Source organism: Mercenaria mercenaria, chromosome 7, assembly GCF_021730395.1.
Source record: "Mercenaria mercenaria strain notata chromosome 7, MADL_Memer_1, whole genome shotgun sequence".
Classification (NCBI taxonomy): domain Eukaryota; kingdom Metazoa; phylum Mollusca; class Bivalvia; order Venerida; family Veneridae; genus Mercenaria; species Mercenaria mercenaria.
The window spans coordinates 8,159,388-8,178,086 of record NC_069367.1 but is presented as its reverse complement, the minus strand read 5'-3'; the positions used below and the strand labels follow the sequence as shown (position 1 = coordinate 8,178,086).

General features: G+C 36.0%; 1 protein-coding gene across 1 annotated transcript in view; it reads left to right on the top strand.

The window, feature by feature from the left end:
* Window positions 1–10,750, top strand: part of LOC123555001 (fibropellin-1-like) — an 83,472-nt gene extending 72,722 nt beyond the window's left edge. Inside the window, exons 36-38 of the mRNA XM_053548945.1 lie at window positions 355–456; window positions 6,826–6,927; window positions 10,640–10,750. Of these exons, the coding sequence (XP_053404920.1) occupies window positions 355–456; window positions 6,826–6,927; window positions 10,640–10,659 (224 nt within the window). The 3' untranslated portion in view covers window positions 10,660–10,750. The remainder of the gene's footprint in view (window positions 1–354; window positions 457–6,825; window positions 6,928–10,639) is intronic.
* Window positions 10,751–18,699: the final 7,949 nt, after the last annotated feature.

Genomic DNA, 18,699 nt, shown 5'->3' with positions numbered 1-18,699 from the left:
GGACTGGGCCATCGTGATATAATTATTTTTCATCTGAACTCCAAACACTGATTTTTTTCAACCACAAATCACTGTTTGCGTTATAAGGATCTTACATGTGTGATACAGGGTTTTTCTTCACCCGCAGGACATTGGGGAATTAGTAACAGAGTGTAAGCGGGGTTTGTAAAGCGCACTGTCCCGAGGGTTTGGAAACACTTGTCTGACAAAGGCAGTTTAAAAATGAATGTAACATATTTTGACAGTATTCCATCATTGACAATGGCCAAGTGGCGAAACTTTGGAGCAAAGAGTTGTTGTTTATTACAAATTCAATGTTTGGATGACATTGGAAGATTATGTTATTGTTTTCAGATTGCGGCGGAATTGACTGTTTCAATGGTGGGTCAATAGACTGGGACACGTGTTTATGCACCTGCCTGTATCCAAACAGTCACGTGCAACCTAAATGTGCATGTACGTATATCAGTCAGTTCTTGTATTCTGGTCACGGTCAAACTAGATGTGCATGTACGTATATGTCAGTTCTTGTATTCTTGTCCAGGTCTAACTAGATGTGTACGTACATATATCAGTCAGTTCTTGTATTCTTGCCAGGGTCAAACTAGATGTGCAAGAACGTATATCAGTCGGTTCTTGCATTCTTGTCACGGCCAAACTAGATGGGCATGTACGTAAATCAGTCAGTTCTTGTATTCTAGTCACGGTCAAACTAGATGTGCATGTACGAATATCAGTCAATTCTTGTATTCTGGTCACGGTCAAACTAGATATGCATGTATGTATATCAGTCAGTTCTTGTATTCTTGTCACGGTCAAACTAGATGTGCATGAACGTATATCAGTCAGTTTTTGTATTCTTGTCACGGCCAAATTAAATGTGTATGTACATATATTTCGGTCAGTTCTTGTATTCTTGTCACGGCCAAACTAGATGTGCATATACGTTTATCAGTCAGTTCTTGTATTCTTGTCACGGTCAAATTAAATGTGCATGTATATCAGTCAGTTCTTGTATTCTTGTCACGGTCAAACTAGATGTGCACGTACGTATACACATCAGTTCCAGTTTCCCAGCCAACTTATCACATACAACGTTTACAAGGCAGTACCAGTATGTATTTCTAAATGTGCATGAAAGTAAATAGTGTATCTGATATTTCCACAATTCTTGTCACAGGCCACCTCAGTATGCATGTACGTAGGCTACAACTTTCATCGCCAGCAATTAAGCTTTTGTACATGTATATCATTCCATGCCAGGATCCTAGTCATTTGTAATCTGGACGTGCATGCGCATATATCAGTCAGTGCCTGTATTCTAGTCATTTGTAACCTGGATTTTCATGAACATTTACCAGTCAATGCCTGTATTCAAGGCATATTAAACTTAAATGTGCTTGTACATACATCAGTCAGTGCCTGTATTCAATTCATTTGTAACTTGGATAATGACCTGGATGTGCATGTACATATATCGGTCAGTGCCTGTTTCCAAGTCATTTACAACTTGGATGTATCCAAGTCATTTGTAACCTGGATATGCATGTACATATATCAGTCAGTACTTGTATTCAAGTCATTTGTAACTTGGATGTGCTTTTACAAGTATCAGTCAATACCTGTATTCTAGTCATTTGTAACCTGGATATGCATGAATATTAACCAGTCAATGCCTGTATTCTAGGCATAAGTAACTTGGATGTGCTTGTACATATATCAGTCAGTGCCTGTATTCAAGTCATTTATAAGTTGGATGTGCTTTTACATGTATCAGTCAGCGCATGTATTAAAGTCATTTGTAACCTAAATATGCATGTACATATGTCAGTAAGTCATTTGTAACTTGGATGTGCTTGTACATGTATCAGTCAATACCTGTATCCAAGTCATTTGTAACTCTGATGTAAATGTACATATATCAGTCAGTTGCTGTATTCAAGTAATTTGTAACCTGGGTGTTCATGTACATATATCATTCAATATTTGTATTCAAGTCATTTGTAACCTGGATGTGCATGTACATATATCAGTCAGTACCCGTATTCAAGTCATTTGTAACTTGGATGACCTTGTACATGTATCAGTCAATACCTGTATTCAAGTCATTTGTAACTTGGATGTGCATGTACATATATCAGTCAGTGCCTGTACTCAGGTCATTTGTAACCTGGGTGTGCATGTACATGTATCAGTCAATACCTGTATTCAAGTCATTTGTAACTTTGATGTGCATGTACATATATCAGTCAGTGCCTGTATTCAAGTCATTTGTAACCTGGGGGTGCATGTACATATATCATTCAATGCCTGTACTCAAGCCATTTGTTACTTGGATGTGGATGAACATATAACCGTCAGTGCCTGTATTCAGGTCATTTGTAACCTGGGGGTGCATGTACATATATCATTCAATGCCTGTTTTCAAGTCATTTGTTACTTGGATGTGCATGTACATGTATCAGTCAATACCTGTATTCAGGTCATTTGTAACTTTGATGTGCATGTACATATATCAGTCAGTGACTATATTCAAGACATTTGTTACCTGGATGTGCATGTGCATATATCATTCAGTGTCTATATTCAAGTCATTTGTAACTTAGATGTGCTTGTACATGTATCAGTCAATACCTGTATTCAAGTGATTTGTAACTTTGATGTGCATGTACATATATCAGTCAGTGCCTGTATTTAAGTCATTTGTAACTTGGATGTGCTTGTACATATATCAGTCAATAACTGTATTCAACTGATTTGTAACTTTTATGTGCATGTACATATATTAGTCAGTGCCTGTATTCAGGTCATTTGTAACCTGGGTGTGCATGTACATGTATCAGTCAATACCTGTATTCATGTCATTTGTAACTTTGATGTGCATGTAAATATATCAGTCAGTGCCTGTATTCAGGTCATTTATAACCTGGGTGTACATGTACATATATCATTCAATGCCTGTATTCAGACCATTTTTAAGGTAGTTCTGCACGTTTGATAAACCGGAAGTGATGGTGTAACGTAATTTATCCGGAAAACGTGGAATAAAGCCTAGATTCAGCATACGGAAATGAAAATCATTTTATTAATTAATAGCAGCCTATGAGTAAATTTATTACAATGGCACTGTTTCTGTCTTTCTAAAGTTAAAATATGATATTAAAACATCTGGCACGTTAAAAATTCAAAATAATATCTTGAAATTAGCGTGAAAAGTGCGGTTCACTTTAATCATGGTCAAATATCTCAAAATTAAGCACACGGACCTATACATTTTATTTCACCACATTATAGGCCATATGTTTATTTACAACTGTGGGAAGTTTCATTAAATTCTACATTGTAGAACAATTTCTATTCGCGAAAATGTTATGAAAGTTATGATTTTCCCATAGACTTCCATTATGAAAAATTGCGTGAGGTCTAACTTTTTCAAATCAGTCTAGCAAAAAATCAAGCAAACGACCCTATCTTTTTAATTTGCTGAATTTTCTAGGTATATTCTGAAGTTTTGAAAAATTATAGTTTTATCAAATTCTACATTGTAGAAAAAATTTCGATCCAAACGTGCAGAATTACCTTAACATGGATGTGGATGTACATATAACCGTCAGTGTCTGTATTCAAGTCATTTGTACCTTGGATGTGCTTGCACATGTATCAGTCAATACCTGTATTCAAGTCATTTATAACTTTGATGCGCATGTACATATATAAGTCAGTGACTGTATTCAAGACATTTGTTACCTGGATGTGCATGTACATATATCATTCAGTGCTTGTATTCAAGTCATTTGTAACTTAGATGTGCTTGTACATGTATCAGTCAATACCTGTATTTAAGTGAATTGTAACTTTGATGTGCATGTACATATATCAGTCAGTGCCTGTATTCAAGTCATTTAAAACTTGGATATGCTTGTACATGTATCAGTCTGTACCTGTATTCAACTGATTTGTAACTTTTATGTGCATGTACATATATCAGTCAGTGCCTGTATTCAGGTCATTTGTAACCTGGGTGTGCATGTACATATATCATTCAATGCCTGTATTCAAGCCATTTGTAACTTGGATGTGCATGTACATATATCTGTCAGTGCCTGTATTCAAGTCATTTTACCTTGGATCTGCTTGCACATGTAACAGTCAATACCTGTATTCAAGTCATTTGTAACTCTTATGTGCATGTACATATATCAGTCAGTGCCTGTATTAAGGTCATTTGTAACCTGGGTGTGCATGTATAGATATGAAAGCCATTTATACTTGAATGTGCATGTACATATATCTGTCAGTGCCTGTATTAAAGACATTTGTAACTTGGATGTGCTTGTACATGAATCAGTCAATGTTTGTATTAAAGTCATTTGTAACTTGGATGTGCATGTACATATATCCGTTCATGCCTGTATTCAAGTCATTTGTAACTTGAATGTGCTTGTACATGTAACAGTCAATACCTGTATACAAGTCATTTATAACTTCGATGCACATGTACATATATCAGTCAGTGCCTGTATTCAAGACATTTGTTACCTGGATGTGCATGTACATGAATCAGTCATTGTCTGTATTAAAGTTATTTGTGACTTGGATGTGCATGAACATATATCCGTCAGTGCCTGTATTCAAGTCATTTATACCTTGGATGTGCTTGCACATGTAACAGTCAATACCTGTATTCAAGTCATTTATAAATTTGATGCGCATGTACATAATATCAGTCAGTGCCTGTATTCAAGACATTTGTTACCTGGATGTGCATGTACATATAACGGTCAGTGCCTGTATTTAAGTGATTTGTAACTTCGATGTGCATGTACATATATCCGTCACTGCCTATATTCAAGTCATTTCTACCTTGAATGTGCTTGCACTTGTAACAGTCGATACCTGTATTCAAGTCATTTATAACTTTGATGCACATGTACATATTTCATTCAGTGCCTGTATTCAAGAAATTTGTTACCTGGATAAGCATTTACATATATCAGTCAGTGCCTGTATTCAAGTCATTTGTAACCCGGGTGTGCATGTACATATATCAGTCAGTATCTATATTCAAGTCATTTGTAGCTTGGATGTGTTTGTACATGTATCAGACTGAGTCAATACCTCTATTCAAGTCATTTGTAACTTTGATGAGCATGAACATATATCAGTCAGTGCCCGAATTCAGGTCATTTTTAACCTGGTTGTGCATGCACATATATCATTCAATGCCTGTATTCAAGTCATTTGTAACTTGGATGTGCTTGTACATATATCAGTCAATGTCTGTTTTAAAATCATTTGTAACTTGGATGTGCATGTACATATATCCGCCACTGCCTGTATTCAAGTCATTTGTACTTTGGATGTGCTTGCACTTGTAATTGTCAATACTTGTACTCAAGTCATCTATAACTTTGATGTGCATGAACATATATCAGTCAGTGCCTGTATTCAAGTCATTTGTAACTTGGATGGGCTTGTACATGTATCAGTCTGTACCTGTATTCAAGGGATTTGTAACTTTGATGTGCATGTACATATATCAGTCTGTACCTGTATTCAAGTCATTAGTAACTTGGATGTGCTTGTACATTTAACCGTCAGTGTCTTCATTCAAGTCATTTGCAACCTGGATGCGCATGTACATACCGTCGACATCGTACTTGCGACCACCCTTATTCAGCGTTTTTTTCATTAAACGACCGGTCAGAATCCAACCCGATTTTTTTCAGTACATAAATTCATTCCATTATACGACTTTTTTTAAACGACTAGCGACCACATTAATGAAGTCCCAACAGGTAAAGTATCTATTATGCAACCGGGTACCAAATTCCCGCCGGGCATTTCTTCTGCTGTGTACTTGGCGAGTACTTTCTGCACCTGACTGAATGAAATTAACTTTGTTCACGATCTTAAAACAGATTTTGAAATCATACATGAAGAAATTCGCCATGATGGCTAAATGCAAAATACATTAGTAGTTAAAAATAACTTTTCTCTTCACCTGACTAAAATTCATTAAGAGACCATTCCATTAAAAGACCACTTTTTAGCAGTACTTTGGGCGGTCTCTTAATACAGTGTCGACTGTATATCATTCACTTCATATATTCAAGTCATTTGTAACCTGCATGCGCATGTACATATAACAGTCAGTGCCTATATTCAAGTCATTTGTAACCTGGACGTGCTTATACATATACCAGTCACTGCTTGTATTCAAGTAATTTGTAACCTGGATGCGCATGTACATATATACGTCACTACATATATTCAAGTCATTTGTAACCCGGATGTGAATGTTAATATATCAGTCACTGCCTATATTCAAGTCATTTGTAACCCGGATGTGCATGTACTTACATCAGTCTGTGCCTGTATTCAAGTCATTTGTAACCCGGATGTGTTAGTACATACCGTATATCAGTGATTGCCTGTATTCAAGTCATGTGTAACCTTGGTACGCTTTTACATATACCAGACACTCCCTGTATTCAAGTCATTTGTAACTTGTATAATCATGTACGTATATAAGTCAGTGCCTGCTTTTTAAGTCATTTGTAACCTGGATGTATATGTACATAATACCAGTCAGTGCCTGTTTTCAAGTCATTTGTAACTTGAATGTGCATGTACGTATATCAGTCAGTGCCTATATATTCTAGTCATTTGTAACCTGGCTGTGCTTGTACATATACCCGTCAATACCTGGATGTGCATGCATATGTATCAGTCAGTGTCTGGATGAGTACAGATATTAGTATGTTTTTATTTAATTGAATATAAATATAAAAGTCCATTCTCATTAGGATGTATACTTTTCAGTGGATTGCAATAATATGGTTGAGGAATCTTTTTGTACCTCTTGGAATGATGCGTGCCTTTATGCAGCTGAAGGTTGTGCGAACACTTGCGGATGGTGCGACTGTATGTATTATATACATTTTTCATTTATGCTGTTAAAGACCAGTATGAATCCATCTACACACAATTATTATATCCCACAACCGCCCTGTACAAAGTATATGGGAGCTATATCTTAGTTACACTGTCTAACGTCTAAACCCCTGGAAAGATGTCAAAAAAAACTAGTGCCAGTTATTAACCTCATTAGGACCTCATCAGGACATCAAGCAGGGTGCACAACCGAAGTAACTAGCTCCAAGTTCAAGGTCAAAACTTGGAAGTCAAAGGCCAGATAGCTTAATTAAGTCGATCTCTTATCCATATCTCCTAAACGGCTGGAAAGTTTTTTTCATAAGACTGGCATCAACCAGATGGTGTGCAGAATGTAAAACCTGGGTCACTTGGTCCGAGGTTAATACTGCACTTGGAGGTTAAAGATCAAATGAGCCATGCCATGAGAAAACCAACATAGTGGCTTTGCGACCAGCATGGATCCAGACCAGCCTGCGCATCCGCCCAGTCTGGTCAGGATACATGCTGTTCGCCAACAGTTTCTCTAATTGCAATAGGCTTTGAAAGCGAACAGCATGGATCCTGACCAGACTGCGCGGATGCGCAGGCTGGTCTGGATCCATGCTGGTCGCAAAGCCAATATGTTGGTTTTCCCATGGCACGGCTCAAATAGCTTTAATTATGTTTCCGTTCAATATTATTAATCCATTGGAGTAAATTTCATAAAATGAGCATCAATTTTGTTATCTCATCCAGTCAATATGCAGAATGCACAACCGAGGTCATCACAGCCAAGGTCAAGTTCACACTCTAGCATAAATTTTTTAAACACTGGAAGGATTTTCCTAAACTTGCATCATTGGTTAACCTCATCAAATCAACTTGCAGTGGTTACAGTCAAGGTCACTAGGTCAAAAGTGAAGGTTACACTTGAAGGTGCAAGGTCTTGGTCACAATTTTCACTATTCATATTCCAGCGTAGCGTCTGAAGTGTTAATCACATTTGGTGATAGCTCAAGCTGCTATTGTCTCATTAACAGCACTAGCACACTATCCAATTACGAAAGAAACTGCTATGTAATGAACATTATAGGTTTCTGTGTGCCCCCCCCCCCCCATCCCATTACTGGAGAGGACATATAGATTTGCTCTTGTCCGTCCGTCCCTCCTTCCAAGAATGTTGTGTCGCGCCTAGCTCCAAAAACATTTGACGTAGAGTCACAAAACTTTACAGGAATGTTGGTCAGCATGTGTAATTGTGCACCTGTTGTTTCGTGTCCGGATTCATTCATTCATGTAGGAGTTATGGCCCCCGACTTTGTAAAAATTGGTCATTTTAGTGTTGTGTCGTGCCTAGCTCCAAAAGTATTTGACGTAGAGTCACAAAACTTTACAGGAATGTTAGTCAGCATGTGTAGTTGTGCACCTGTGTTTTCGCATCCGGATTCATTCAGTATTGTAGAATTTATGGTCCCAGACTTAGTAAAAAATGGTCATTTTAATGTAGCTCCAAAAGTATTTGACATAGAGTCACCAAGTTTACAGGAATGTTTGTCAGCATGTGCAGTTGTGCACCTGGGCTTTCGCGTCCGGATTCATTCAGTCGTGTAGGAGTTATGGTCCCTGACTTAATAAAAAAATGGTCATTTTAATAATGTGTCGCGCGTAGCTCCAAAAGTATTTGACTCAGAGTCACCAAAGTTTAAAGGAATGTTGGTCAGCATGTGCTGGGGTTTCGCGTCTGGATTCATTCAGTATTGTAGGAGTTATGGCCCCTGACCTAGGAAAAAAAATGTCATTTTAATGTTTTGTCGCGCGTAGCTTCGAAAATATTTTACCTACTGTCATTATTTCACTACACAAGACCAGACTTTATGTCCAGACTTACTCAAAAAAAAACTTGTTAAACATGTATATTAAAATGTACTTGACCTAGAATCATAAAACATTAGAGGATTGTTTTAAATCCTATGAAGTGTTCTCTTTAGGATTTTACTCAGCTAGGCCAGAGTTATGACCAACTATATATAAGTGAAAAATACACATAAGGTTCTTAAAAGTTTGTGTTGCAAACATCTTAAAAATTGTTTAACCTGAGTCATTAAACCATGTTACAGTGGCAGGAGTAGTTTGTTGTTCATTCAATAATTATTATAAAGCAGTTGACCTCTTTTATATATGCTTTTATAATCTATCATTAAAACATCTTCCCCCTTCTCCGGACTATCTTGATTCATTTTCGAGTTGACACTTGAAGATATCTCCATTTTAACTTTTAAGTTCACCAGAGCATGAAGTGCTCAAGTTGAGCTAATGTGAGTTGTCATTGTCAGGCGTCCGTCGGCGTCCGTCGTCCGTCGTGCGTCAACATTTGCTCTGTTAACACTCTGGAGGCCACATTTCCAACCCAATCTTTATAAACTTGGGGTCAAAAACTAGGTCAGTAGGCTAGATCAAATGAAAATCATGTTAACACTCTAGAGTCCACAGAATATATTTGAAACTCATGAGATTTGTCAGAATGTTTGTCTTAGTGATCTCTAAGTCAAGTTTGAACCTGGTTTTTATTAGTTTAATAGGTCACCAGGTCAGATCAAAGGAAAAGCTTGTTAACATTCTAGAAGCAAAGTTGTGACCCAATCTTTATGAAACTTAGTCAGAAAGCTTGTCTTGATGATTTTAAAGTTTAGGTTGAAACTTGTTTATTTTAGTTCAAAAACTAGGTCAATAGGCCAGAGCAAAGAAAAATCTTGCTATAACTCTGGAGTTCACAGTTTAAATTTGAAACTGATCAGAACTGATCAGAATGTTTGTCTTGATGACATCTATGTCATGCGGGGTCAAAAACTACGTCACCCGATCATATCATAGGAAAAGCTTGTTTGCACACTAGAGGCACACAGTTGTAGATAAATCTTCATGAAACTGAATGTTTGTACAGATAATTTCTAGGTCAAGGTTGACACTGGGTTGTGTCGAAAACTTGGTAAGTAGGCCAGATCAAATGAAAATCTTGTTACAATTTGGAGTCCACAGTTTAAGATTGAAACTCATGGAAATTGGTCAAAAAGTTTATCTTGATTGCATCTAGGTCAAGTTTGAATCTAGGTCCTGTGGGGATTAAAAATTAGGCCACCCGATCAAATCAAAGGAAAACTTTTTAACACTCTAGAGTCCATAGTTATAATCTAATCTTTATAAAACTTAATCAAAATGATTTTATTTATAGATGATCTCTCGGTCAAGATTGAACCTGGGTCATTTTGGATAAAAAAACTAGGTCAGTACGCCAGAACAAGGGAAATTCCTGTTCACATTCTTTAATCCACAATTTAAGTTTGAAACTCATGATATTGACAGACTGTTTGTCTGTATGACCTCTAGATCAAGTTCGAATCTGGGTCTTGTTGGGTCTAAAACTAAGTCACTCGGTCAAATCAAGGGGAAAACCTTGTTAACACTCCAGAGACCACAGTTGTGACCCAGTCTTTATGACGCTTTGTCAGAATGTTTGTCTTGATGGTCTCTTAAACTGTGTCAAGTGGCTTTAAAAAAACTAGGTCAGTAGGCCATATAAACTCTGGTGAGCGGTATAGGTCCATGATGGCCCTTTTGTTATATTAAATATTCCTGTTTGAAATTATCACGTAAAATGAACATAATTTAATGTTATTGTGCATTAATTTTATATGGAATACAGTTGATAATCATTTTATTTCAGCTGCCGGGTACCAAGACTGAGGACTACTGAAGGTGGAGCCAGCACTGATATAAAAGTATTTGCATGATGTTCCGTGTAGACCTTCTGCAAGAAATTAAAAAGATCATTATATATTTCTGTTATATCTGTATCAGCAGTCCTTGAAACAATTAAAGGGGGATATTCAACAATTAACAATGTACATATTTAGAAAGAGTTTAATAAAAGATATAAACTGGCGAAAAAAAACAAGGGAAATCCGACTACAAACAAAAAAGATATGGCAAACAATATATTGTAAATTGAATGAAACGGCAGCCATTTTGGTGAGAGTGACGTCATCGTTCTTTCCTTATATAGGCATTACCAAATATGGTATTTATAGCAAAATTATGTAAAATACAATAAAACATGGAGCTTAAATTATAGTATACTATTTTAAACACACACTAGAATTCTTAGTTTATGAGAGCCCACAAAATATGATGCTCTTAGTTGGATTCACCGACTTTCCGTATATGGTAATGCCCATATAAGGAAAGAATAATGATGTCTCTGTGCCAAAAATGGCTGCCATTCCATTACATAGGAGGTACTCAAATTGCACTATCTATTTTGTTTGATGTCCGATATTGATACTTTTTTCGTCTGTGTTAACATTTCACCTAGTTCTTTCCTATAAGGAATGTTGCTAAATGATGCATATTTCCCTTTAAACAAATATGTATATATGCCCCGAAACCCAATGCTTGTGTAACGTTTCAGTGCCACACAAATCCCGTCGGTGAAAAGCTAGCTCATCACCAAAGGTGATTTAATGTGCATATATACTGTCATTTTACTCCAATGACAATCGACAGGTTTACAAATTTGCATATTAATGGAATTACTTCCCTTTATGCTTTCAGTAATCGTCACACTTGCCTTGATCGAACACATGTTTATATAGCCCGACACTTGTTTCTTAGAATAATTTAACACATTTTATATAGCCCTAAGCTTATTGCTTTAAAAAAACTTAATGTTTATAGAGCTCTATAGCCCGAAACTACTTGTTTGAAATAATTGAACAAATATTTATATAGCTCGAAAATATGTCGCATAAGAAATTATTGTGATATTTTTGCTGTCTGAATTTGATATCTTGCATTCAAAACCATGCGTATTTTTTCTTTTTTTTTTTGCAAAACTTGCCACATATACACTTGAATGTTTCGAGAAGTCTCCGTGCATTCAAAACAATGGAGTAAAACAGAAAAATGTGTTTTGTAATGTCTGTCTGTTTTTAATTAATACAATATGAATTAGACAGAAGGGAACGGCGTTCCGTTACAGCCATCTTTGATTCACCACTTCGCCAGCTCATCGTATTGTAACATCTCCCCTTAGTGTGTCTCTCTCTGTCCTATCTCTCTCTCTATGTGTATGGTATAAATGGTAGCGGTGGCGTGTACAGGGACAAGGACGAGGTGACTCTAAGACAGAAATATCAACCTGGGAAAATCCGATATATTCCTAACTACAGGCAAACTCGAGTCGATTTAACGTTTCAATCACTTTTACTCTATGTATTACGAGAGTATTTCATGTAAACAGAATAACAATAATAAATATTCTGGCGAGCCTGGAGGGTGAAACGGCCGTCCCACGGGAAAGGAAAATGTACCGTAAAACTGGTTATAATAATTGAAACATAATTAAATAAATCATTTTTCTTCAACTATAAATGACTATGATTAAATACCAAAAGTCGAAGACTGTGAGGAAATCTGATGAGTAAAAGCTAAAACGGAATGGTGCTGGCTGAAGCTAGTCGCGGAGTGAGGTGAGGAAACGCCTATTCCTCGGAATTTATAGGGGCGTTTCCTCACGAAACCTCACGATTCCAATCTCCGTGAGGAAAACTGAGGATTTCGTGAGGAAATCTGCAATACGGAAATTTACGAAGTAAAACAATGCAATATTATTATGAAAACAACATTACGCGACGAATTCACCCAAAAAACTAGCCAGATAACAGGACATGAAACAAATAATAATTTCGTACTAAAAATAATCGGTTTGTTTACATGCAAATTAGGTCAAGTGAGGAAAGATAAGTGCGCATGCGCAAACTGTAACAATAATGGCGGACAGTAAAACATGCTGCAGAAACGAAGTGCATATTCTCGGTCATTACATGTTACATAAATTTATCTAAGATAAATCATCGTGGCAGATAGTTAACCAAGGCAAATCTTTATGTGCAGACACCAGTTTTTTGCTCTTTTTTTTTTTGTTGTTGTTTTTTGGTTGGATTTAACGTCGTACCGACACGTGATAGGTCATAAGGCGACTTTCCAGCTTTTAATGGTGGAGGAAGACCCCAGGTGCCCCTCCGTGCATTATTTCATCACGAGCGGGCACCTGGGTAGAACCACCGACCTTCCGTAAGCCAGCTGGAGACACCAGTAATAATGCATGACATGTTATAATATGTGTGAATTTCGCCCACAACTCTGGTGACCTTCATATCGAACCGAGAGAGCATATATACATGTATACATGACAACAAGTAAGGAGAGTTAAATTTTACACAAATAATCAATGACATATTCAACAAGAGGCAGGTGTAAACTGTATTTCCCCCGTATTGTAAGTAAAACAAGTAAATACCACATAACATGTGAAAGATATTGTTAGAAATTACTTATTAAGACAAATAAGTAATTAAAAAAAATTCTAAATAAAAATACTGCAACAAAATGCCACATAAGAAAAAACCAGCATGGTAATGCCAAGCATTACAGTATCTCTTTACTCGCACTATATTATCGCACTGTCTCATTTACCAATTTACAGTAGAATGGTCTATAAAACGATGGCCCTAACAGAACTCTGTAGAGCAGTTAATATATGCTTTTTGACGGCTACAACAGAATACATGTCATGGCTTTTGTCGAGCCTGCCTGCGGATGCGAAGACATAGTCGTCCAAATGGCTGTTCGGTTTATGTACATGTACATGCGTCCGATCCTCCGTGCGTCTGTGCGTCCGTTCGGATTTGTTTCTCCGGACCATAACTGACTTGCATGGAGCAATCTAGTTTATATTTGGCATGAATGTTAACCTCAGTGAGACGGAGTGTCAAGCGCAAATCCCAGGATCCTATCTCAAAGGTCAAGGTCACAGTTGGAGGTCAAATGTCTTTTCCAGCGCGCCGCTATGCCGTTTGACGCTATGACATAATAATTGTGATGTCAGAAAAATGAATTGTTGTATAATAATACACAGTTTTAGCCTTCTTTGTTTAATAGGAAAATGAATCGGATCGTGTTAGAAAATTTGATAAAGGCAAACATTCTTAGCCGGTTTCTTAAGTAGAAAGTATTGCCCCCAGACTGTTAACGATGTTTTTCCTATGAAAGAAACGCTTGACCCAGTTTTTAATCTTTCAGACTAGGTCTAGAGTTAATGAATTCAAATTTCATGAAGATCGTGTCTAAGTCCAGGCCTCTAGCGTGAAAACAATGTTGTTTTTTTTTTCTTTACCTTAAGGCATTAATTGTTTGCCCGTAATAATCAAGTTTCAAACTTGATGTACATTTTATAATGGCAAATATTCTAATAATGTCTCATATAGATCTATTAGAAAAATGGAATCTAGAATATTATTAACAAGGATTTTCTTTGATTTCACCTAGTCACCTATTATTTGAGCCAGTTAGACGACGACGGGCATGTGCTACCAGAATAGCTCACCGCTTTGTCGCCCTGGAAAAGTCTCGCTATTTCACTTTGTCGCCAGGGAAATATCTAGCTATTCGCCTTATGGCGTTGTGGTTTTTCGCATTTTGTGTTCTCAATCACGCATTTTCGCTCCGGCGCCCGCGATAAAGCGAAAAGGCAACAACGTGCCAAAACAGAAATTCTCGCCTTTTCGCTTTGTTGCGGGCGACAAAGCGAAAAGGTGAAGTTGGCTGAAATCAGCCACCATACTTGACCCTTAGTATGTAACACTTTGCATTTAATAACTAGCATCAAACAACGGCTTTTGAAACTCACATACCAATCGACTGAGCCAAAATTAAGAAAACTGACGCATGGGTACCATTTTTCAGGAAGTTCTGCACGTTTGGATCAAATAAATTTGATTAAACCCTTATTTTTTCAAAACTTCAGACTATACTTTAAGTTAGGAAAATTCAGCAGATAAAAAAGATAGGGTCGTGTGCTTGATTTTTTACTAGACTGATTTGAAAAAAAAATGGACCTTATGCAAGTTTTCATAATGAGTCTATGGGAAAATCACAATTTTCATAACATTTTCGCGATTAGAATTTTTTCTACAATGTAGATTTTTAATGAATATTTTTTCTACAATGTAGATTTTTAATGAAACTCCTTACAGTCGTAAGTAAACATATGGCCTATAATATGGTGAAATAAAATGTATTAGATCCGTGTGCTTGTTTTTGAGATATTTGTCCATGATAAAAGTGATCCGCACATTTCTAGCTGTTTTTAAGATATTGTTTAGAAATATTTAACGTGTCAGATGTTTAGATATCATTTTTAACTTTAAAAAGATAATTACATTGCCATTACAATAAAGTTACTCACGGGTTGCCATAAATTGATAAAACGATCTTCATTTCCGTACGCGAAATCCTGGTTTTGTTCTATGCTATCCGGATAAAATGACATTACGTTATCAATTTCGGAACTACCTTAATCGCTGAAATCTTTTTTTGGTTGGCATTTCTCTGCATTTATATCTACTTCTGTTTGGATTTAGAATAAAAAGTAGCAGATCGTAGCGGTATATCACCAGGTCAGTATCATGCAACGTTACCTCTCTTGAGGTCACTCGATAAAACCTGCGATGTGGGCTCCCAAACGGTGTCGGGAGAACAGGTCACTGTGACTTATACAATTGAATATACTTCGTGATCTAGATGACATTTTGCTCTTGTTACCAGTATGTATCATTTGGCATTTGATAAAATATAACAAAAAAGAAGTGCCTGTTTGAGAGATGTGCTAGAGTGTGTGTAAGGCTCACATATAAACTCTTACTGCAAGGAAAGGAATTTACATAAGCTATCAGCTTGTTTTCCAATCCATATATATGACCTGTAAAAATTTGTTGTACATGTTATGTGTATGTTGCTTCAAAATAAAATATTATTTAAACTAAACTCTTACTGCAAGGGTCTCCGAGGCCAAGTGGTAAAGATCGCCGACTTCGAATCACTTGTCCCTTATCTATGTCAGTTCGAGCCTCATCCGAGGCATTGAATTCTTCATGTGAGGACGCCAGCCAGCTGGCTTACGGAGAGTCGATTATTCTACACAGGTGCCCATTCATGATAAAATAATGCACCTGGGGTCTTCCTCCACAATAAAAACCTGGAATGTCACCATATGACCTATAATTGTGTCGGTGTGACGTTATAATCATCAAAAAAATTAACTTTTGTTGCATGTATAACTTGAATATCTAGGCTCGTAACTGTGCAAAATACACGTCCATGCTATACATTTGTATATTATGATAGAAAATAAACAATGCCGTGACAATAATCCACGTGTGTAAGATTCTAATTTGTTTGAATAAACTACCAGCGTCAAGACCTAAGGTAGACCATTTTATGGAGCCAGGACATTTGATTCACCCATTCGATATTTATAAGAAATATTTGACAATTTTTGAAATTCATTCAGATGAATCCTTATATATGTAACGATTGAAAATTACTAGCAAAACATATGTATATTCTTTTATATGTGCCATTGAAATCCATCCCGGTAACGACTTCACATTGTGATTCAGTAAAAAAGCGCACCGGTAAATCGATTTACATCATCTGCCTTATCGGAAGTGTCAGCATTGGTACAGGATTGGAGTTTAGTATTCTTGACTGGCATACTAAGTGTTCTACCTGTCGGAAATCCCAAATAGCATACCCTATAAGTACCCTCTTCGTAACCCGATAGATGTCTCCCGATTTTCTTGTTTCTAACACACAGTATGTAAGCAATTGTGCATTTAGAAACATACATAGCAACAAGAAGTAGCCGCCTGTGCTTATAAATGCTTTGTTTCTGGAAAAATGGATTAATTCATGCAGTATAACTGTATTTTTGTCCACGTGTAAATATACAAAATTCATTTGATCTGAATGATGGATTAATCCATGTTATGTTTGCTGCTTATTTATGAATGATAGATACTTGATTTTAATTAAGAAAGAATATTATTATTATTATTATTATTATTATTATTATTATTATTATTATTATTATTATACCAGATTTATATAGCGCCCTTTTCATGATATTGTCATTTATGAATTCGAATGCATGACATGATTGAATGATCAACAGGAATGTTTTGTGTATAATAATATTAATGAAATAAAAATGGAATTGAAAAACAGTTTTTGAGTGGGTTTTTTTTTTTTTTTTTTTTTTTTTAATTATTTTATTTTATTTTATTTTACTTGTGCATAGATTAATCCATGTAACATTTATTTTTTTAAATATATAAAATAAAATAAGTACCTTCAAAATGGCGTATACTAGCCCCAGACAGGGATTTTTGTCAATTCCTTTTTACATTATCATCCATACCCAGAAATCTAAGCCAATTTGCTGGCTTATTAGCGATATTGTCTCCCCTGAAAACAGCTTATCGAGTGCATCGATTAGCCGTTATCGGTCAATTTACGCCTATTGAAATATAGAAGGGGTAAATCTTTAACACATCAAATAACATCAAAAGCATAATCTGACAATGTTTATTAAGTTATTGAAGTAATCTGCAATATTTACATTTTCTTTCAATATAATTTTTAATAAAATAAAATATGATCGTCTTGCTTCCCTAAGCGTTTGAAATAAGTAACTAATTTTGATCCCGAGTCCCGATATGATTTCTGTAGGAAATGGCAGATTTTAAGCTTTACATGGTCTTTTTAAATAATATATTCTCATATTTATACTCATCTCACAACATTTAGTTATTGAAGTGAACTAAAAAAGTTAATCATTCTTTCAATGAGCTTATTTTGAAGCTATTTTTATGTCTGCATGCTTCCCTAAACGTTTGAATACCATTGATTTTACTAATTTGGAAATTTTTGCCCGTACTGATGACACCGGATAAACTGGTACACGTCTATGAATTTGTTTTCTGTCTATTCGTATCTTGTTTTTTTTTCAGTTTTTTTTTGAAGGTATATTGATAAAAAGCGTTATTGTTTCAGGTTGTAATAAAAATTACAATTTACGATTAAAGTAGTCAGTTAGAAAACGATAAAAATCGGGCGTAAAATGTTATTGAACTGTGAAATATTATTTATATGGCGTTTACCGTTCAAATATCAAATTGATTTTTGATGATGATAAATTCATGGCCATCTCATTACTACCCTAACAACAGACAGGCGACACAAGTAGTTTGTAAAGACATAAACACCGCATGTTCAAGCCGCTCGGATTTTTATGTCCTATTCAAAAAGCCCTACTCCGTAACGTTCGATGGGGCTCATATTTTGATTACGCTACTGACTTTTAACTTTATAAATATTTATTTCACTTATATGAATACCGCATATTTACTTGATTGGGTACCCTGGGGTGGATCTACCTCGTTGCGACAATGACTTGGCATATATCCATTGCCGAAAACCGTCAATGGCGCCAATTCTGTAATGTTAGCATATTGAAATATAATAACTACTCCCCTTTGTAAGTGATTTATGTTCTTACGCCGTTCTGTATCAATGTCTTATTAAAACCTGTTTCAGAGTGTCAATTTCCCCTTTTTGTTTTGTGAAAAGAGCGATATTTAAAAGTCGTCTGTTTTTACCCGCCATTAATTTACAAACGGAGAGATTGGCGTCTTGTGCTCGTGCATGGACCGTAAATCAATTTTTGGAACTATTTAGAGTCATATTTCTTAATACGATTTCACAGTGTGGTACTTGAATATATACCAGACAAGTTTAAAATACCTTTCGAGGTAAATGCACTTTGTTATGTTACTGTTGTTTTTTTTTCTCAACCGACATATAAACATCATTATTCAAAATTTG